Here is a 20865-nt window from a genome sequence, read left to right on the forward strand (position 1 = left end):
GCCCTTTATAAAAGTCAAGTCCTTTTTACAATGACAGTTTTGAAGGTCAACAGAAAATTATTACTTCACAAATACCACATCAGATAGGGATGTTCCCGCTCTGAGTCTCTCTTCCCTGAATACTTTTGCTATTAGGGTAGCTGGCATGCTTCAAGTAGACTCCAGAACCATCAACCATCCAGAATATTTGTATGCAACTACCCTCCCCTCTTTTGTTCACACTGAGCTACAGCTGAATGTCCCGAGTAAGGGGCAGTGTGGAACTGAGTTATGAGGTGTGCTGCTTTGGCTGGGGCACAGTTAACTTTCTCATTGGGGCTGGTGTGGGGCTGTGTTTTAGATTTGTACTAAATACAGGGGTGATGAAAAAGAGATGCTTTTGTTATTGCTGGGCAGGGCTCACACAGAGCCAAGGCCTTTTCTGCTTTCCATAGTGCCACACTGGGGAGGAGACTGGGGTTGCCTGGGAGGCTGAGAGGAGACACAGCTGGGACAGGTGACCCCAACTGACCAAAGGGACATTCCAGACCATGTGACATCATGTTCAGGATATAAAGTAGGGGGCGTTTGGAATGATGGTATTTGTCTTCCCCAGTCACACATGATGGGGCCCTGCACTCCTGGAGACAGCTGAACAGCTGCCAGCAGCGGGTACAGCGGGTACAACCTGAACACCGCGGCAAGCAGCGAATTCGTTCCTTGTTTCGCTTTGATGACATGCACGGGTTTTGCTTTCCCTGTTGAACTTTATCTCAACCCACAAGTTTTCCAGCTGTCAGCCTTCGGATTCTCTCCCTGACCCCACTGGTGGGGGAGTGAGGGAGTGGCTGTGTGGAGCTTGGCTGCTGCTGGGGTTACACCATGACCTGAGCTAAGGACATGCAGATCCTCACTGCTCTGATCCTCACTCTAGGGCTGAGGTCATCTATGCCTCTACCTAGCAAGCATGGGCTGGTAACTGTAATGTAATAACACACTTTACATGGTGGTATCCAAAATACAACCTTGCAGTAACATGCATGGATAAGTAAAATATGTGTAAACTGAAAACACAGTAACAACTCCAGTTTAAAGAGCAAAATATAAACCTTTCCTCCTGAAGCCCTAAAGTCGCTCCTAAATAGGAGGGTGTTCTGACTGTGAAGTTTCCAAGGTAACTGAGTAACATCTCTGACAGCTTAAGGTTAGAGCTTGCACAGTCTTACAATATTTAATTTGCTGCTGTTGCTACAATCAGCTTTGGCCAGTGCCTAAGATGAGACAAACTCCACCTCAGGAGTGCAGTCTGGAGAGGACAATGCACACACAGAATGGGGAATGCCATTCAAGTAGCCATTTGCAGTTAGAGAGCAATAGGCAAAGTAATTTTGTGCTTGAGTGTCATCTTTGTTGGCAAAATAAATTATCAGCATTGTTGGCCAGCTAAGTGTATATAACTGTTACTTTTTATTTTTTACTTCTATATGTACTGTTGCTTAGTCAGTTTTTATTTCCGCCACAATTGCACAGGACAGTCACAGCATCCAACTTAGCACAAACCATACAACATCCTTATAAAGGCATTTCCCAGTCTCAATTTCAAATATGTATAAAATTAGTCAGGAACTTTGATTACAATATGAATAAGGTTTATATAAATGTCTGATTTTCAAGTCACTGTCCTCATCTCTTTCAGAATTACATCCTTACTATACCAACAGTGGTGCATGGACCAACATCCTGCACAAGTATTTTAGAAAGTACATTTTAAGACAATTTTTCAATGTACACTAAAACCAAAAAGGTAGAAAAAAGTAAATCATAAAATTTACTTCAATTAGGAAGAGCTCCACTGCAAAAGCCATTTCTAAACCTGGCTCTGAATGTTCATTCTAGTTACAGAGAGTAGTTACAGCCCAACAGGGCAACAAAAATCTTTCTGCTCCATGATGAAGTCTGGGGAAGCAATTCAATTCCAAATTATTTACTACCAAATGCAGACTAGTACAGGTATACTCCATAAAAAAAGCCTCATCTAATGCAGGATTTGTGCACCTCTAAATTAGGCATTGTGAAAACAAGCTTACAGGCACCAGGGTGGTATAAGACTTTCTGGGTGAGCACCTGGAGATGCTTGAGAGTTCTGGGCTCTCCATCCCATGGATGACAGTCTGGCACCCCAGGGGAGCTAAACAAAACCCCCAAACACGAACCTGGCACCAGCTAGTGGAGAAATTAAATAGCATCAGCAGAGCAACAGAGATTGTCAAATACCTGTCCTGCTCCATACTCCAGGTTGACTCAGAGCTATGAGCCCAAAGCCTTACAGCTCTCTCCCAAATGAGGACACCAACAAGGATGCTTTGGAAGTTGTTTTATTTTAGTAACTGGCAGATGTGTGCTTAGGCTCACACCTACCACCACGACATACAGCAACACGTATGAAGGTGTGTCACGTGTGCAGGACTTCTACTCTCACCGTGGAGCAGCACAGAGGACCTTGACCATGTGCCCCAAAGACATGGACAAAATCCTTCTCTGCTGGATCTTGGACAATCCAGAGACCAGAATATGCAACACAATTAATACAGAGAGCAGGACAGATGTGTCACGAGTCACGCTTTCAGAAACTTCTCTTCAGAAAATTTTCTTAAAACTATCATCATTTGATAGTTTAAAAAAGTTTACTGGTAGTATGGACAGTTTTACTGTCTAACAGTGCAATCCCTGTCTAAACAGACTCAGTGTGAAACTGCTGAGCTGTACATAAAACCAATTGCTTAACTTAGCTGCAGTGCCCAAAAGGAAGGAAGGCAGCAATGGAAACAGAAACTTTGCAAAGAAATTCTGGGTGATCCCAGAGCTACAGACCAGCAAGTCTTACCTCCACAGAAGGCAAACAGGCAGATACTGCAATGGAGGAGAATATAAAAAGGCACACAGATAAAGAGGATACACAGAGGAAGAGTTGATGTGGCTCTTGTGAAGGGATGTCATGAAGAGATCTACTGAACTCTGTCAAGAGTTGGCCATCATGGCAATAAGCATGACCAAATTGATATAATCCTTTTGAAAAAAGAGTCTTTTGATAGAATTCCTCATCAAAACCCCTTAAGTTAGCTAAGCTCTCCTGTTATACAGGATAATGGCCTCCTGTGAATAAATAATCAAATAAAAGTCAGAAATCAAAGGGTAAAATTCAAATGATGGCTTTTTATGGTGGGTAGATGTTATCAGCAAGCACCTCAAGGGTCTGTTCTCCAGTGTGAGCTTTTTAACACGTTCCTAATAGAACCAGTAAAATGTTTAGTTGGAATCACTTCGTAAGCATTTCTCCCTCTCCTCAAACCATAACTGCACATAACTGCTAATAAATGTGTGTGTCTATATAAACATGTGCTTCAAACCAAGGCTACAGCCTGCTCATCCTTCTCACTGGCTACAGAACAGGGACAGCAGAACCTCAGTCCCCGAGCCCAAGGTGGATTGCAGGAGGTGGGGATTTCCCTAACTCTTCACATTTGTTTAATGTATGAATGTCTTAGTTAAAACCAAAGAAGGAGATGGGGGGATCTAAATGAAAATTCACCAAGTCACTTGACTTTGTTCCTGAAACAAAAAAAGACGTTTATAACATTGCATCACAGGCTAGTTATTCACCTCAGACAATTTTTAGCTGCTGCTAACCGTGCAACTCTATCTAGGAAACCATACTATCACCCCTGGGAAAACCAGGGCTTTCCAAACAGCTCAGCTGCATTGCTCCTCATCAAAGTCCACTATTCTGAAAAGGTACAATGGCTTTTAGCTCAGGAACAACAGCATTTCTGAGAAGTAGTTAATGAACTGAAAAGTGAAATATTAGATTACCATCAACAACTATTTCTAAAAAAATAGATTCAAATAAATAGGAAAGAACATGGCAGAGAATGATGACACAAAACTAGTAAGGAGCAAAGAAGGCAGCAGTTTAGATATTTAAATATTTCAAGCTAAAGATAATTATTTGGAGTTGTTTATATTTGATTTTACAACATGAAATACTCTTTTAACTAACTTTTTTTTAGCAAGTAGTATTAAATGTTAAATCAAGATCACATGGTTTATTCAGGCTCTGGAAACATTCATACATCTCCAAAACAAATTCATGTAGGGCTTGGTCTATGATGATAACTGTGAGAGCTGGTTTATTTTTATAGACTGTTGCTAAAGCACTGGTGGACTAAAAATAAGTTCTGTCAAACAATGATAGTGTATTCTCCATCTATAACAAACAAATACTTTCCATAGATCATCCAAATCAGGAGAGTGAAAATGGACTGTTATTGTTGAGAAATAATAAATAAGGACTTGGTAAAGATAAGATTCTGAAATGTCTGGTGCTGTCAAGACACTGGGCAGGGGAGGTAAGGCACGAATGTTTTAACAGCCTTTGTCTCCAATGATATATAGTGCATGGGTAATATTCACTAGTTTAGAATTTTCTAGATTGGCTCAGGTTTTTTGCAGCAAACTCTGTATGCCCTCCATGGATTTTGCCCCTCTAACTTCCACCTTGAGGGATTTCCTGAATTAATTCCTTTCACTTTGTCTTCTGAAGCTCAGTGCCGACGTGCCAAGTGCTGGTAGCTTACCTGTTCTTGGGATCTAAACACAACCCTACAGCCATCTCCAATTCATGGTCACCACTTACATCTTAAATTCACTCTCATAAGTAATTAAACATTTCTGAATTAAAGCCTCATTTGTGACCTTTCCTTCAGTTAATATCTGAATTTTGACGCTGGCTTTTCTATCACGTTTTCATTGTGCAGTGTTACCAGGTTAATGCTGCATCTTAGCAGCATTAGAACTTTCTTACTCTTGCAACCACAACTTGTGGAGCTGACCTCTCCTCTCTTGATGTGATGGCTGGTACTGCAGCCTACTTGGACAGGTATATTTTTATGTCTTCCCTGGCATTCACTTATGTTGGCCTTGTGTCCCCTCAACTTAAGAAGCTCATTTTAATAAGTCCACCACACTTCTAGATGCTGTCACACTTCTCAGACACAATATTACTCCATCGGGTCTCAGTTGCCAGGAGAGTTTTTAGCAGGGTATAAAGCAACAGCATCTTCATCTTTTTGTTCCACTACATTTCTGAAATTTTGAATTTATTTTATCTCTCAGCAGGGGCAAACCCTCCTTGTCTTGGGGTTCTCCCCAGAAACATTACACTTATTCAAAACATGCATGAGATCTTTCATTTAACATCCTCATCTTTGAGGAATGAATTTACTTGCTGTTCTTATTTTCTCCCAGAGATAATTTGTATCCCATTCTTTAATAAAAATGGAGATATCTGGTCTACACCTCTTTGGACGTCCCTGTTAAAGTTTGTGTATCTCTCAGCTCCTGACAGTTTTTTCTCAGATTTTAGTTAAAAAAAAAAAAACAAACCAAACCCAAATCACTTTGTATGCTAATATTCACACTTCACTTTTGGAGACAGGACACCAGTCTCTGTGTGCAGACATTCCACTTGGCCGATGTCCTAATTACAGGGTGAAAAGAACCCACAGTGACTAAGGAGCTTAAATCTGCCTTTCGGACTTGCTGAAACCCCAAACTACCTTTTGCAGTTTGGACCTTCAAACTGAAACTGTATTTCTGAGGAAACTACTGATGAGCTACTAGACCTAAAACTTCTATTTGAAAGTTCCCAGGATCTTTTATGTCCATCCTCCCATGTTTTTAGGCATTGGAAGCAAATCCTCAGAGCTCAATTTCCAGTTGACTACTGTTACTATGCATAAAATTGACAGTTTATTTAAAAAAATAAATCATTACAGTCATTAATTCCAAAACTTCAGGAAGTGTTGCAGCCTCTATCAGCTGGAGCATTATTGATTCTTCAGAGTAAAATCTGAACAGAGTCAAATAAACAGTATCTAATTGACAGAAGAAAATGCTAAATGCTGCTGTGCTCTCCCCCTCATGTACATATCTCATTTTATCAGTGTCAATAGACTCAGCTATTTCTCTTTTTTTTTTTCTAAATTTTTGCTGCAGTTCAGATTACACAGTGTCAAGCAAAGCATGGATAGGAGTGGATAGCGTGGATCTGCAGTTTTCTTGGTATTATTTACACAACAAATGCTACATACATCAAAGCCAAAAACTCAATCCTCATAGGAAATGGGAACAAGGTAAGGTTTCTCCTTTGTTTCTGTTTTAGTACAGAAAGAAAGAAAAAATAAAGAAAAAGAAAGAAAAAGAAAAAAATAAAGAAAAAATAAAATACATACAGACATGAATCTATGGCAACAGACCACTGAAAATTCAAATGTTTTTTATATACTACTTTCAATTCATCCTCATCTCTAAGTGATGATCAATTGTATTTATAGAACACTCATAAATCTGTCACTTGAATGACCCCACTAGTTCATAGCTTTTTCAGTATGGTTTTAGCAACCCAGAAAGGCACAGTGTGTAATATGCATGATAATGGATTATGTCTACTGAAGTCCTGCTCAAGTCCTCACAGTTCAAGTGAGATGGGTCAGTGTCTCAGCTGTTCCCACCCATATCAGCAGCTGCACAAAGCATTTGTGGCCATTTCCCACCCATGGTCCACTAAACCCTTGCAGCCACTGCTTTTCTTCCTCCTCTTTGAAAAGAAACAGAACTGAAATTCTCTGGGGGAGAATTTCACCCCAACACTGAGTATGTCAGAAACAGCAGAAAAAAAGACATATCTGCTGCTGAAGCTGCAACCAACATGAATAAAGGGAAACTATTCAAGAAAAGGCATGAAGATAAAACTACATTATTTTAAGATTATGTACAATACACTGTTTATCAAGAAATAAAGAAGTCAGACAGATTTCCACTTTGTAGCCCTGTAACATGTGATGAGCATCACCTGTAGACATTGTTAAAAGGTACTATGCATAAGACAGGCTAGATACTCTGAAACAAAGAACATTCTGTGCCTTGCAGTCACTAGTTTCAGGCAGGACACACCATACTAGGAAGTTCAGAAACACAAGTAAGCCCCTGAATGTATTTTATCTCTATAAAAGCCCAGTTCTTTCAAATTAAGTGGCTTTTCAGAATTAAAGTAGTTATAAATCCCATATGGAAGACCATTTTTATTAGAAGAACTTAAGAGCAAGATCTTATTTTGGCAGCAGCAGTGAAGACAAAGGGCACAGGCAAGCCTTGGAAAAACTGCCTCAGCTAAGGCTGCCCAGCGCTTCTTACTCTAACGCTATCTCCTTAGTTCTTATAACTTTACCCAGCTATAATTGTTCTGACTAAAATTTTCCACGCTGGGCTTTTGCCAATTTTGAGAGGCATTTTTCAGAGCTTTCTTAGCCTCCTCCAAGAAAAAGGCTAGGGAAAAAACACACTGCTCTTTACAGATTAATGAGCCCCACTGACCTTTCCAACAGCCTGTGAGCACTGACACTTCAGAACGGGTGGGTCACCCAGCACATCTTTTTGCCAACCCCAGGAAAACCCCCCTGAACTTGGCCAAGCACAAGTGTTTGGACATCCTGCAAATTTATGTATGCAGAAGAAAGTCAGATTTTAGAAGCTCATTGTTCATCCTGTCCAAACACAATGCAGAGACAAGGGAGCCATGAGTGGGGGACATAAAGGACTAGAGGTAGACTCCAAGTGAAAGATGAACAAACGAAGAGCCAACACCAAAGTGGACTTGGTAAGTGCCACCTGGGCACAGAAACTGGGATAAAGGGTGGTAAAGAGTAAAGGTTGGCTGATAAAGTGAAGGGGTGGAGAAGCAACAGCAGGAGTTTCATCTAGGAGAAAATGCAGAGGGCAACAAGCCAAGTCTGCACATTCCCCTCCAGAACTGGAATGAAACCCAAAGTTGCTGTCTAGCAGACAAATGGTGAGACTCTGTATCTGCAATACCGTGAGTAATACATCCTATTTCCCTGTGGACCACAGAGAAGATAACTACATACTGCCCTGCTAAAATAATACTCTTAATTCAAACTACAGAGGTCTGTTGGATTGGAAGTTATCCATCCTGATAAAGAACAACATCTGCTTTTACCGACGTATATTTAAAAAAACCCAAATCACTAAGAATTTACAGGTAATAAAACGAAGTTAGAGAAAAATCAAAGACTGCAAAACCAAGCACTGAAGGTCTTAGCAATTTTAATTAGGCTTTTCTGTGCATGCATTCTGTGAGGAGTTTCTGAAGATGCAATCGCATACTACAGCTTCATGAAATCCCTCAGGTTTTTTCCCAGTAAACAGCACTCTGAAAGTAAATCAGGAAAGGAAATGTATTCTGCAGACCTTGCAGAGTTTAGAAGCTGTGCAACAGAGGAGGCAGGAGTTGAAGAACAAGAAAGATGATCCCACAGATGATGCAGTGAAATGCATTGATAAAACACTTCGGGGGTGCCAGCAAACCCGGGTCATTGTCTTAAGGCCCCCAAATACTGCCACCCTGCAGAAATACTTTGCAGAAGAACTAGGGGGATGTTTAGAATACCAAAGGCCATTAGAGATGGTCATGTAAGAAAAGAACTGATGAGGTTAGTGCCTCCAAATGAGTGCCAAAAATGGCCGGTTACATTTGTCTTCTTTATATGACTCAGCTCATACAAGTAGAAAATGCAATTCTGTTGTGCAATTAAATTATTTTCCAAAGAACTCAATGGAAAAATGTCATTCTTTGAATCCAACTCTCCACATCTTAAAAATAATTTGATACAGTTGAAGGTCCTACTCATCTTCTAATGTCTTTGCCCACACCTACAGAGCTTCAGCAGAGCAAGCAACTAACAAAGCTGGCATAAACTGAAGATTGTTGTAGAAACAGGTGTGGTTCAGATTACAGACTGATCACTCCTGTACTTTCTCCAAATGAAGATTTTTATCCCTTCAAATTGTATCATGACCCATAGCCTTCTGCCATCTCTCTACTGTCTTACCAATTCACAGTCTGAGGTAAAACCCTCTCACCCCCAACCTGATGAGAGAAGAACAAGTCAGCAATATTTAGGATTCAAAACCATATAGGAGTGATATTCAGGTAGCCCTTACCTCATTTGGTGGGACATTAGCAAAAGGCTGGATGACAGCTGCCAGGGGAATGCGGGTCTGCTTGGCCATATCTGAGGTCAGCGGGAAGCAGTAGGTGGTACATCGGATATAACGAGGGCTGGCGTGGCCTGCAACACCCAACACAGCACAGGGAAAGGCTGGCAGAAGGAACCCTCCCACCCCAACACAAAGCAGAAAAATCCAAACAACAACATCAAGCAACAAGGGCATATGTTACATTAAATACATGCTTTTTTCCCTCCCATGCAGGCTTCTGCCCACCTCTCCTCTTTATGGTCAGCCCATTGTCCCTCCCTCTGGTTAAATCTTTCCTTGCTGTTTGAGTTTAAAGCAAGGATTTAAACATATCAAGAATAATCCCACAATTACTTGCAATAAAAGACATTAGTTTGAAACCTATCATATCTACGATCTTAAAAAAAATAACACAGATGATATCCCCCCAATATCAACACTGTATATAAAGTAATGAGGCAGACTGATACCTACTGTTAAGACTGCTCTAATGAGCTAGCTCTGATTCAGCAAATAGTGAATCTGTGTTAACATCCCCATGCTCACTTATATTGTCAAATGCAGCGTGCTGAAGTCACCACACCACTTTGAGCAGCACACTTAGCCCAGGCCCCTCAGGGAGAAGCTGTGCTGTGCACTACAGACGAGCACTGCAAGGAGACACGAGCTCAGAAATCAGCCTCCTCGTGCTCCCTCTTGAACTATCAAGCTGCAGCTCTGCTCAGTTTCTTGAAAGGAATTTCCTGGATCATCAGAACTGCATTATCCCATTCTCAGATAATGCCAAAAAAATTTTGATGTGTTTGTACATTTTACACATTTATCCCAGCACTGATAAATTACTGCTGGGCTGAGTAGTACCATCAGTTTAACCTGTATTAAAATACCAAGTCTGTTGTCAAGAGCAGCACGTGGAAGATTGTACTTCCAGGCTCTAGGCAGAGACAAAGGCAGATAAATTTTTCCTTTGGCCAGTGTAAGTCAACTAGACAGCTTGCACACTTCAAGGCCCTTGTTGCCTGGAAGAGAACTTCCTAAAATTTATCTTAAAACATAACAGTGCTAGAGTCTAGGCTCACTGCTTCTTCCAGTGTCCATCTTTTACAATTTCAGAAGAATCCAGAAAGCATTTTCAGCTTGAAATGTAACATCTTGGAAAATTTTAAGTTAAAAAGAAAAGTTGTCTCAACTATTCAGATTACTTTAAAGGCCAGGAAAGGTAGAGGAGATGTAAGGTGTAAGAATTCAACTCCTACTTCCCTCCTTCCCCCTTTTTCTTTTATTTCAAGGAAGTCTCCAATTTCATGTCCAATTTAGAGTAAGGAACATGGTTTTCAGATGAGAAATTTGAAAATCTAGTCTTTTTTTTGTTTGTTTTTTAATTGCATTTGATTTCATCTAGAAAGACTCCCAAATCAGCAAGGGCAGTTACCTTGGTCTTGGATTATGCAGTCAGTGGTGACGAGAGGAGGAACCTGTCCCCTGGTGTTTGTAGCATAGACCTGCCCTCCCCTGGCAGCTTTATCACTTTCAATTACTTGGATCTGATGAATAAGAAGCAAGAAGAGTATGAGAAAGGTGAGCCATGCATTCAGCTGCATTCACAAACAGGCTAACATCTACACCAAGTGACACTCTGGTTGAAGCCTAGTTTAGAGCATTTACCACATCACGTCATGAAATTCTCAATGCTGCTGGTTTTACTGCCCAAATTCCTTTCTCTCTTACTTCTGCACAGTCCCTCACTCTGATACTTTTCAGGATATAACCAAAGTTATAAAAAGCTGTATTTTGTTCCACATCAGAAATCAGATCCCAAGGATGATACCATTACTCCTCCTCTTCCCTCACAACCTTGTTTAGAGTGCATCCAAACAGCTGTGAGAGGCAAGAGGAATGAGATGGAATTTCTGAGACTGGCTTTGCCACTGCTGCCAGTATCTCATGGAATGGCATCTTTACACTGCACATGAACTTCTAATAATAGCTAGGGAAGTTCAAAAGCCTCTGTTGGAAAGCAAACAGAGAAAAAAACAAAATTACTTGCATAGAGTCTATTGATCAATGTCCAAGAGGTATTTCCTAACACACTGAAAGCAGTCTGGGGCCTGTAACTTTTTTTCCCCCCCAGTAAAGTTTGTGTACTGCAATTTAAATATACAAGGCATTCTTCAGAGAGCTTACTAGATCTTCTGCTTAATTACTTTTCCCTGCCTTCCTTGGCATGTATACTTATAGCTAACTCCTGCATATGAAGGAAAAAGGTTCTGCTCTAAAAAGGTCCTCAGGCTGAAGAAAGCAAACGACTTTCAGACTTAGCTCTGCAAAGGATCAGTGTACCACAGCATTCTGCAGCTAACTGACCTAAATATATCATTGTTCTTGGAAATAACTGTTGACAAAGCCCAGACGCTAGTTTTCATAAATGTTGTCAGAGCACATATCAACCTCTAACATATGTAAGAGAAATATAAATCAACAATGGCTACAGATAAGAAGTAAATCTATCTGGCAACACTTCTGTAATTATATAATGTAAATATAACAACAGAAATACACATGGCCACACTCATTCCTCATTCTGAATTAGCTTTCTGCCCTTTACAGACGTTGACCCAGATCGTGTTTCTTTTAAACATGTCATTTTGATCCTCTTTGTGCTGCTTAACCAACCCTTTTAACCTATTTTAACATGGCTGTCATAGTCAAGGCTGTTTATGCTACATGCAGAATTGAAACAAGACATCAGCCCATGTTTTCATGCCAGACCTCCTTCTCCCCCTGCCCTTTTTTTTTTTTAACTTAGACAAGACCATTTTATCCTTCTGATGTAAAAGCACCACACTGAAACACCAGGAATGACTGACTTGAGGGCATTTGTTATTTATACAGACACTCACTTTAGGGGTTTTTTTACACCATGGTCTTCAGTTATACTTAAGTTGAAAATTGCCTTTAACAGAGGCAACTGCAGTTGTTACATTAACCCCTAAGGGATTACAAAGTGTTTTTTCCAAAATTCTGGGGGGTTTACATCAAAACCATCACAGGATAAAACAAATCTTTTCTAGAAGGACAAAGCAAGACTGTTCCCTACTAGACAGGGTCAGGCTTTTGCAAGAATGTTTTTCCTGTGCAGCAAACCTGCCTCAGCAGAAGTGGAAGATTCCTGCAGTGAATTCGAGTAATCCTTCTGTACTGCTCACTGCCACACTAAGAATCCTGTTGAGAGTTCCTAGTAAAGTATCTGGAGTCATGAGTACGTCCCATGCTAGATAAACTTACAAAGCAACTTCAGGAATCAAACTAACTTTATGCACTAATTTATCCCAAACTGACAGCACAGAGTACAAAACTGCATAAATAGGAAGCTGCAAACACTAGAGCATGTCTTGTGAACCAAGCCATGCAAGCACAATTTTATGTTACAAACCCCCACCAGCTACAATGAACACAATGTTAGCACTGCCATTCCCTTATCTTAAAGGCAGCAGAATGTTACTTTTATAAAAAATTAGTGCCATATTACTTACTGGGCTTGGAATAGAGTTAGGATCAAGCTTCTTCTGCTGTGGGCCTGAGAGCTGTGCTGGACCTCCAGGAAAAGCACCAGGATAAGACAGCTGAGATCCTGCCATCTGAGGACCATAGTTTGCTGCAGAGTTACAAATGACAATTTATTTAAAGTATTTAAGTTCCATTATCAACTTTGAACATCAATTTCTGCCATAAAATTAATTCTTACTGAATTTCTCCTTCCCTTCTGTTTTCAGCAAGGACAAGACAGGGATTCCTTTGGTTTATGCAGTTTGTGTTTTAAAGGTAAGAATAAGACTCCATGTGACAACTCTGGCCCCAAAGTCTTCAGGTATACATTAAGTAGGACGGTTAGCAGAGATCACCACAGCTACTCAACCCAGGCCAGTACATCAGTGAGAATCTCTCCCCTAACACGAGTCAATGCAAGCTGGTCTCGTTAGCCAGCTTTTCAGTTGTCAAAATAACTGTTTCACTCACCTGTATCAGGTGAAATAGTTGTATTCAGTTACAATTCACTGTTGCCACAGTAAACCATTTCTGAAGGCTGCTTATGACACTACTGTAAGACAGAGAGCAGCCTATACCTTTATAGAGTGTAGGAGAAACTCTTTTCTGTACTATGGGCCTTTACCAATCACTAATGAAGTAATCCTCCTGATACAAATTAATCTCCTCTTTTTTTTCTTAAGTCTCAAGAGACTGCTAAACTTTTGAGCAAAAGCAGAGCCTGTCTCAGATGTACTGACTGACAATGCAAATCTTTACCTTTCTACAAAAAGGAAATTTTTGTTTTTCCAATCAGCTGAATATTCAGCAGCGAATGGACACAGTTCCATCAGGGATTCTCCACTCATGCTTTGTTTTCAATTACATACCAAACATCTTTCCCTACCTTGCTGAGGATGATATCCAGGCCCCGGAGGCTGTCCTGGGAGCTGTTGCAGGTTAGGATTTGGAGGGACAGGCCCAGGGATCCCACCTTGTCTGGCCATCGGAGGCAATGATGGCTGAGTGCAAAGGCCATTGACACTGGTTGGTGGAGGAGGAGGAACCTGTGGCCCAGGTGGCAGAACCATTTGCTGCTGGGTTGGTGGTGGTGGGAGCCGTGGACTCTGGAAAGATGCCGGATGCCCAGGGCTCGGAGTGGGGCCAGGACCTGAGTGAGAAACTATGTCAGATGAGTGTCAAATGATAACCTCCCAACTCTGGGTGGAAGGTGCTCTGGCTTTCCTCAATACACTTTTAAGAGACAATCTTGTATCCCATAGTGACAGTGCTGCACCATGGGGACTCTACATGTCTGTTCACATTACAAATCTGAACTCACAGTACGTCTGAACTGATTCAGACATTCAATTCTTTTCTTTTGGCTCTATTTTCAATAGAACCCTGCAGCTGGGAGGGATGGGGAAAGAGAGAGGAAAGCCACACTGACAATTCTTGATTAGAATATGCATAGATCAGCCCTTGCTTTTGAAATATTTAATTTCAGAATGTGAAACAACATTCTTTTTGTTTAATAATCAATTTCTCTTATGTGGCATGTTTTTGTTAGTCTGCTATTTGTACTTCACCATGACAAGTCTGATGGAAAATAAATCCACTTGATGCTAAAAGATGAAACATGTGGGAATTATTTTGTACACACTGGTGAGGAATAGCTTACTGTTTATAGGATCCAGATTCCAATTAAAATTAAGAGAACTGTGGAAATCCGAGGGATTTGAGACTTACTATCTGTAAATACTCACTACCTTACAAAACCTACATTTTTTAGTCAAATTTCTCACAAAGACCTAAGGCAAAATAATTTTAAAGAAAGCTAAAAAATAACCAAAATGAGGTTTGAATCGAAAGGACCAGTGTGTTAATACACAAGCACTAAAATGCACCTTCTGTCAGACACATTAACTGCAAACAAGACTTCACATGCAAAACACAAGCTCAGGTTTTCAGCTGGTACGAAAATATCACTCCAGTAGATTTCAAGTTTTGAATTTCTCACTCAGTAAAGTTACATCAACTCAGTCTTACAGCTGTGGAAAAGTCACAAGAACAAAACCTAACAGAGAGGCAAAGTTGTATAGAATTTGTCTTCAGTGGCCTAAAGGGTATCTCAGCCTTCCAGCATATAACATGAGAACATTATATTTTATTTAATTGTTTTATGTATTATATCTTTTACAGCATTTACATACATATCAAAATTAGTGGTGGGAAGTAATTTACATGGAAGCATCACATGATCACATCTTTACTTCATGGCCTAGCTTTGAGATGTTATAACATCAAAATAAATGCAGATAAATTTAGATGAAAAATTAAAATATTTATACAAAAAAGAATAAAAGAGTTTCAAAACAGAGAGAAACTGTAAAAAGGTGAGGAAAATTAAACCTTGTCTGCATATTATTGCTCATGCCTTGGCTGTTCCTGACAGGTTCACTAAGTAATTTGAGAAATGACTGATGGGATGGCCGACTTTTACAGAAGGTTCATCAAATGCCAATTCAGAATTAACCCAATAATACTGGTTTTGGAATTGGATGAGATAAAAAGAATTCTAAGAGCTTAAACAAATCATAGTGGCCAAAGATTTCATTTTCTGTTTACACAGAAGTTCAGTAGCTTTCTAATTATCATAGTCTTAATGCTTTAACTGAGAAAAAGTCACTCAGATGAGACAAAACCATTACCATAGTTATTTATCTGCATGCTGTTGAGCTGGTCAGCAAGTTGTGCTGTAGATGAGGCAGGTGCAGCATTTGGGAAGGCTGGTTGTGACTGAGGACTGTAGGGAGGATAGGAAGCTCCTGTGTTGCCTGGAGGTGGAGGGCCTTGAAACCTAAAGAGAAAAATTAGTGCAGTTATGCAAAAAAATTACATCAACCAATCATAACTCTAGAAGATCTCATACCTTCTCAAGGGTGGTGCCAAAACAATTAATTAGGACAAAGCCTTAAGAGAGTTTGCCCACATTCTGCTCACTAGTCTTAAAACATACAAAGCACGTGAAGCACAGAGAGACTGCACACTCATTTAAGTAAAAAAGGCAGTACATGTTTGTTTGAATTGTTAGAAACAAATGCCATGGCAAAGTGAGAGTGGTAATAACTATAAGCCTTAAGATTAAGAAACACAAGCTTCTGAACATATCACAGCACTCCATCCCCTTTCCAAGCTTATAAAGGAACATTCCCTACCAGGGATGTGTGAAGAAGATTAGGAGAAAAATCTGTAAAGAGAAGAAAAGGAAGTGAGAAACTGTTGAGGAGTTCTCTGTAGTAGAGGAAAAAAGAAGATGCAGGTAGGGAAAAACTGCTTCATGATTATCAGATATGGAATGCAAGAAAAATAACTAAAGAAAAGAAAGCAGAAACACACATGTGGCTTATGAAGTTATTCCCTACCACACTATTTCACTCTGGTAAAACAAGATCTCAGGCTATGTCCCAGAGAAGATTAACACTGATTTTCCTATGACCCCTTGTAAAACTGAGGGGTTTCCCCATTCCCTTCCCAGACAGGCAAGAGAGGTCAAACAGCTCAGCTCTCACATATCAATTCTTTCAGGTCACCTGTGTGGCTGCTGCCCTGGTGTCCCAGGCCCATTCTGGAAACTGGGCTGGCTGAACTGATGGGCACCAGGTGGTGGAGGCCCAACAGGAGCCGAGGATCCAAAAGGCACAGTTGATTTTGACACACCTGTAAAAGATTAAGCACTTTCATGTAAAACTCTGTAAGAGAGCACAAGATGGCCAAGAAATAACAGTGTACAGCCCTGTTCTAGCAACAAGAATACCAGCTCCAGCTTGAGCAGAGGGGCTGGAGCAGAGATCCCTTCCAACCTCAGTCATTCTGTGATTCCCCAAGAAAGCACAGATTTCTGGTCAGTTGTATAAGCAGGTACGAAAAACTAACAGACAGTACAAAGGGAACAAATAGCAGTTTGTACCTTTCCAGCAAAAGAACCCAAGAGGGACAGTAAGAAAGAAGCAAGGAACAGACAGTTTGGGATACTCATCATTCCCTGTCCCCCAGTTATATTTCTAAGTAGAATCAAGAGGTCCCTTTGATTTTGGAGACCAAGGTAAGAACAAAAACTTGGAACAACATTTAAGAACAAAAACAAAATGAGCCTCCAAGCCTATACTGAAAATGGTTCTTAATTCAGACCTACTACATTGACTGTGAAGAAACTGTAATTTATGCAGACAGCAGTGCTGAATAAACAATATTTCAATTGTATCCCTTGAATTATTTCCCTTTAAATTACTCTAACATAAAAAAATACCAAAACTGGTATTTTTCCCAAATATTCTAATATGCCAATTACCAGAAGCAGTTCTATCAGAATTCTGACTATATTCAGCTTTTGATTAAAGTAACACAACTCCTGCTGTCTTTAGTAAAAAGTTTCAGAGAAACTGGGTAAAACTTCTTTTATTCTGTTTCCTGTTGCAGTAGCAGTGTAAAACTTAGAAAGGTAAGAAAAAGAGATGGAAAACATCACCACAGGAAAGTAGACTCTCAATAGAAATTTTAAGCCAAAATCATACCTGGTTGAGGTGCTGAGTATGAAGAGTTCGGGTCCCCATAATGTCCATAATGAAGTGAAGAATTAGGTGATCCAAAACCTCCTATTCCTGGCTGGGATTGGGAATATGGAGGAGCTGCAACATAACCTTGTTGACTCATGATGGCAATATTCTCATTCCAAGTATCAGGTCTTCCTCAAGGATCTGCAAAAGAGAAAGTGACACCTGCTACTGTTCATCACTCTCTGTGCATTTTAAAGGCTGTGAACTGTATTTTCCAAAAAAAAGATAAAAGGCTTTTGAAGGCAAAAAAGGACCTGAAGTCAAGGACAAATAGTGAGTTTGTTTGCTTGCTTGGTTTCCTCAGCACTACCACATACTGCACGAATTTAAACAAATCACTGATTTTTTCTGAATGGGATTCACCTCTCCCAGGCCCATGGAGAGAAAAACTACATAATGGATATACAGGTGGCAAAAACACTCAAAGGAAAGTCCCAAATTGCTCTCTTTACCAGGAAAACCTTGACTTAACTACACCTGGAAAATACATTGAGAATCCTGCTTCCCAAATACCAGCCATCCCAATGAACACTGAAATATCAGGAAAGGCAGAGTGACTGGAGTATAAAACTCCCCCAGCAAATCCTTCTCCTGTCCTAGCACGCCTTTCTTTAGCAGAGATGTGGAACATGGCACCAGCTTCCCATCAAACCTTTTACACAAACCCCATTCCAAGCAAGTGAGGGAAGATTCCTTGCTTTTATGCTGGAGAAAGAGAGAATAAAATATAGGATAGAGAGAGATCCTATTTCCAGTTGTTTTCTGCATTAGTGGGCCAAGCCTGAGCAGCATTTTTATTGCAGAATTGCACAGTGTGACAAAATTCAGCACAAGGTCTTTCACAAGTGAGAAGCTGCTCTCTGAGGGCAGCATGGCCTCAACAGTATTCTGTGTTGTCCTTGCTGTTATCAGGCATCTTGTCCCTAAACTTTCACATCTTGATTCTGTTGTTAAAGAAAATGAAACAACCAAAAAAAAACGGAATTGGACAAAAAGCAATTCAGAAAAAGTTTTCTAATGATGAGAGCATTCACAAGTCATAATTTGCTTCTTGTAGTCAGATTTTGTTAAAGAGCTTAGAATAAAATTTTAGAAAACTTTGAGGGAAGTCCTGAGGATCCAAACCCTGAGTGAGCATTTACTACTCCTGTAGAGCCCCAAGCACATCCCCAAAGAACTAAAGGTATACAATATAAACTATCATTTTAGGTGTTAAATGTTCCTTTGAAATAGCTTCCCCAACCACCTACACTTCACATTCTTAAGCTCAAGCCATGGAGCCATTTTTAAATACACAAACTGGATGAAAATAAATCAGGAATTGTGCTCCAGAAGCACAAAGACTCCTCAAGATTACACACATAAATTCAAGCTGCACTGGTATATGTCAGTATAGAAAAGCTATTCCTATCAGAAAACCCATCTCTAGGCTTCTCAAATTAAACACCTATTTCTGAAGGAAAAAAAACCAACAGTTTTACTGATCTTCCACATCAGACAAGAAACCACCCTGAGCTGTGTACAGGGCCCAGCCCTCCCCACACCCTGCCCGTGCAACCCTCTAAACCACACTCCTCAATGAGCTGTGAGATTTCTCAGCTGTAGTATCAAACTGCTTCAAGTAGTTAATCTTAGGGACTTTTCTACTGCTTATTAGTTAACGAGGTAAACACGAGGAGAAGAAATGTTTAATGAGGGGCTTGGTGCTGCCAGCTGTACTTTCTTCACTCCTCTGCCTCCATCAGAAAAGACGTGGCAGTGAGAGCTTTAGTTGCTCCAAAAGATACTAAATCAGCACTAAATTACCTACACACTGGCACAGACATATCTACATATATATTTTATATCTATATAAAGGAAGAGACTTTCACTTTGAGGCAGCTGCAACAGCCAACACCTTAAGCTGCAAGAGCATCCAGGGGAAATGACTTCCTCCACAGCTTACTCACTCTCACACACACACAAAAAAAAAAAAAACTTGCCACGTCAAACTTCCCACAGACAGTATAAACACAGAGGTCGTGCTGATTGAGACAGGAACTGTAACCACAAGCAAAATAATGCAAGTTTATTGAACACAGTTCCAGAATCTATTTAAGACTCAGCATATTTAATCTCAAGACAGGCATATATACCAACACACCAAGAAAAGTTTGGAGGCAACACCCAAAATATCAACAGAAAAATCACCTAAGGGTTTAGTGATCAGGTTCTTACAATAGACATACAGATTCACTCTGGAAACTGCATGAGATGAGCGGATCTGCTAAACCCAGATCTTTCCCTAGGTTTATTCACTACAAGCATCTCTATCCTGAAGGACAGGAAAACTTTTTTGCTCCCTGTCTCTGTCAACATTAGTTTGCCTTACACCATATAGCCTGGGGAACAACACTAACACTGAGGAACAACTCCAGAATTTAATTTACCGCTATTACAGAGTAGGTTGTCATCTTTTTTGGAGGATTGCTGTATATATGTGAGTAAAGATATAAAACTCTGCCTCTGAATGTAGGGCAAGAGAATCAAAACCAGAGGCTGGCGTCCTTGGCTCGCTGAAGAAGAACTATTAACTTTGTATTTCTTCGGAGACACTGTGCTCAGTAACACATCATGTAGGAAGAGGGGCTGTCCCTTCCCAGGGCACGCTGCAATCTCAATCTGGCAAACAATCTTTGGGGGTGTGCACATTTATCTACGCGCACACACCCACCTACATACAGAACGCAATTAAAATACATATATCGGTGTGAGGGTTTCTTTTCAGTACCACATTTTGAGCTAAGCCATGAAAGCAAAAGCTGAAGTTTTCTCCATTCAGTGCAAAGCCCGCAAAGGATTTCTGTATTTTCCCCGTGCATGTAACATTTCTATCTCCACGAACTGCGCGGTTTCAGCCGCCGTAAGCTCGCAACAGGTCTGGCTCCGCGGCCGGTCCCACCGCCCGCCCCGCGTCCCGCGGCTGTACCTGTGACCCGTGCCCGCCCGGGGCCGCGTCCCGCCGCCGCGGGCTCGGCGCGGGTGCGAGCAGCGCCGCGGTTCCCCGGTGCTGAGGGAGGGAGGGAGGGAGGGAGGGAGGGAGGGCGGCCGGAGCCCCCGCGCTGCCCCCGCCCGCCCCGCGGCCCCTCAGCCGGCGGTGCCCGTTGGGACCGTTACCTGGGGCCGCGCGCCCGCTCCCTCACGAGCCCGAGTGCCACGTCTGAGCCGGCCCCGCGCGGGCGGCGCCTGCGCAGTGCGGGCGGCGAGGCCGCGCCCGCGGCCGGGCCGTGCCCTCATGGCCGGGGGCGGAGGGCGGTTGTGGGGCTGTCACCGAGGGTCCGCGTTCGCCTCAGCGACAGAGGGGCGGCAGTCTGCTGTAAACACAGGGGTGTCCTACAAACACGATACTTCTCCTCTTAAGTGCATTAAAAACAGAACCACAGCATCAGTTAGGTCGGAAAAGACTTCTGAGATCATCGAGTCCAACCTATGACCAAACGCAGCTGTGTCAACTAGGCCAAGTCCCTCAGTGCCACGTCCAGTCTTTCCTTAAGCGCCTCCAGGGACGGTGACTCCACCACCTCCCTGGGCAGCCCCTTCCAATGGCTAATCAGCCTTTCTAGAAAAAAGTTCTTCCTAATGTCCGACCTAA

General features: G+C 41.4%; 1 protein-coding gene across 4 annotated transcripts in view; it reads right to left on the reverse strand.

Annotated features, from left to right (window-relative positions):
- The window catches only part of SEC24D (SEC24 homolog D, COPII coat complex component), a 57336-nt gene that overhangs the window by 35035 nt on the left and 1436 nt on the right, over nt 1–20865 (reverse strand). The window contains exons 1-8 of one of the 4 annotated variants that reach the window (XM_051804999.1): nt 20203–20324; nt 17193–17375; nt 16212–16338; nt 15330–15478; nt 13526–13789; nt 12627–12748; nt 10526–10637; nt 9058–9185 (exon numbers count right to left, since the gene is read on the reverse strand). In XM_051804999.1, the coding sequence (XP_051660959.1) occupies nt 9058–9185; nt 10526–10637; nt 12627–12748; nt 13526–13789; nt 15330–15478; nt 16212–16338; nt 17193–17331 (1041 nt within the window). In that variant the 5' untranslated portion in view covers nt 17332–17375; nt 20203–20324. Of the gene's footprint in view, nt 1–9057; nt 9186–10525; nt 10638–12626; nt 12749–13525; nt 13790–15329; nt 15479–16211; nt 16339–17192; nt 17376–20202; nt 20325–20390; nt 20464–20865 lie in introns of those variants that run through there. The other 3 variants (XM_051804998.1, XM_051805000.1, XM_051804997.1) reach the window with 3 other exon arrangements.

The sequence above is a fragment of the Manacus candei genome, unplaced genomic scaffold, assembly GCF_025592945.1.
Source record: "Manacus candei isolate 608988 ecotype Guabito, Panama unplaced genomic scaffold, ASM2559294v1 h1tg000062l, whole genome shotgun sequence".
Classification (NCBI taxonomy): Eukaryota; Metazoa; Chordata; class Aves; order Passeriformes; family Pipridae; genus Manacus; species Manacus candei.